Raw genomic sequence first — 1048 nt, forward strand, 5'->3', positions numbered from 1 at the left:
GCTGCTGTCCCTGCTCCTGAAGTTATTGCCTTAGAAGCCGAGACTTCACTCGCAACTCGTAGAGAAACACACCGACAGAATGGTGTCAAGGCTGCATTCATAATCCGCCAGCATGTAGCCCAATCTATCTCATCTCAACTTCCTATCACTTGGTCGGCCTATGCTATGATGCAACATCTGACGACTCAATATGGTGGATCAACTGCAGTCAATCTAGTAGTCAAATGGGAAGAGCACACCAACTTTAGTACTCTTCCTTCCGATACTCCTACTTCCATCATCTCCAACATAAAGAAAATTCAAAAGGATATCGATGATATATGTGATGCTAAAGGAATCACTATTCGAGCTCAATTCACCAAAGTAATGAGCAACCTTCTCTTGTTGAAGGTCTTAGATACCCCCGTCTATGGTGTATTACGTCAACTCCTACTCTCCGGTGACGTTACAACCATTAGCCTTGATGAGGTTCAAGAGCTCAGATGGAGAACTTGAAGACACTTCATGATGCCAAAGAAACGACTTTAGCCTATAATGCTCAAATGGCTGCCAACAATAGTCGCACCTCAGATAACATCAATGTTTATAAGAAGCCAGATACGAATCGTAATACTCGCACCTTCAAGTCGCCCGCAACTTTAGTATGCTTTAGATGTTGGGATATGGGCCATAGCAGCTCTAGGAGTGGATGTGAAAATGCTGTTAGGGCCTTCCCAGGGTTTTCTGATCAGGCCAAGGACCCCAATATTGGACATAAAAATGTAGCCGTATGCGTCCAATGTTGGAAGTCTGGACATCGTAAATCGGAATGTATTGGAACATCTAGACCATTCCCTGGTATCATCCAAGTAACAGGGGCTGCCACTATTAGTCGAAACGAATCTTCTAATTGGTTGTTGGATGGTGGTGCTTCTCATCATATGACTGGTGATGCTTCATGTCTTGTTGACGGTCGACCAATCAACAACCGTGTCTTCGGTATTGGTAATACATCTCTGAAGGTTACTGGTATCGGTCGAGTCATTGGCCGTGTAGGAGACTCGACAAT

The 1048-nt window shown here is 44.4% G+C and overlaps 1 protein-coding gene across 1 annotated transcript in view; it reads left to right on the plus strand.

The window, feature by feature from the left end:
* SmJEL517_g01858 (uncharacterized protein) overlaps window positions 1-1031 on the plus strand; it is a gene marked incomplete at both ends in the record, with an annotated part of 3177 nt that extends 2146 nt beyond the window's left edge. Inside the window, 2 exons of the mRNA XM_031167786.1 lie at window positions 35-439; window positions 529-1031. Of these exons, the coding sequence (XP_031026382.1) occupies window positions 35-439; window positions 529-1031 (908 nt within the window). The remainder of the gene's footprint in view (window positions 1-34; window positions 440-528) is intronic.
* Between the last annotated feature and the right edge of the window lie 17 nt (window positions 1032-1048).

The sequence above is a fragment of the Synchytrium microbalum genome, assembly GCF_006535985.1.
Source record: "Synchytrium microbalum strain JEL517 chromosome Unknown SmJEL517_scf0006, whole genome shotgun sequence".
Classification (NCBI taxonomy): domain Eukaryota; kingdom Fungi; phylum Chytridiomycota; class Chytridiomycetes; order Synchytriales; family Synchytriaceae; genus Synchytrium; species Synchytrium microbalum.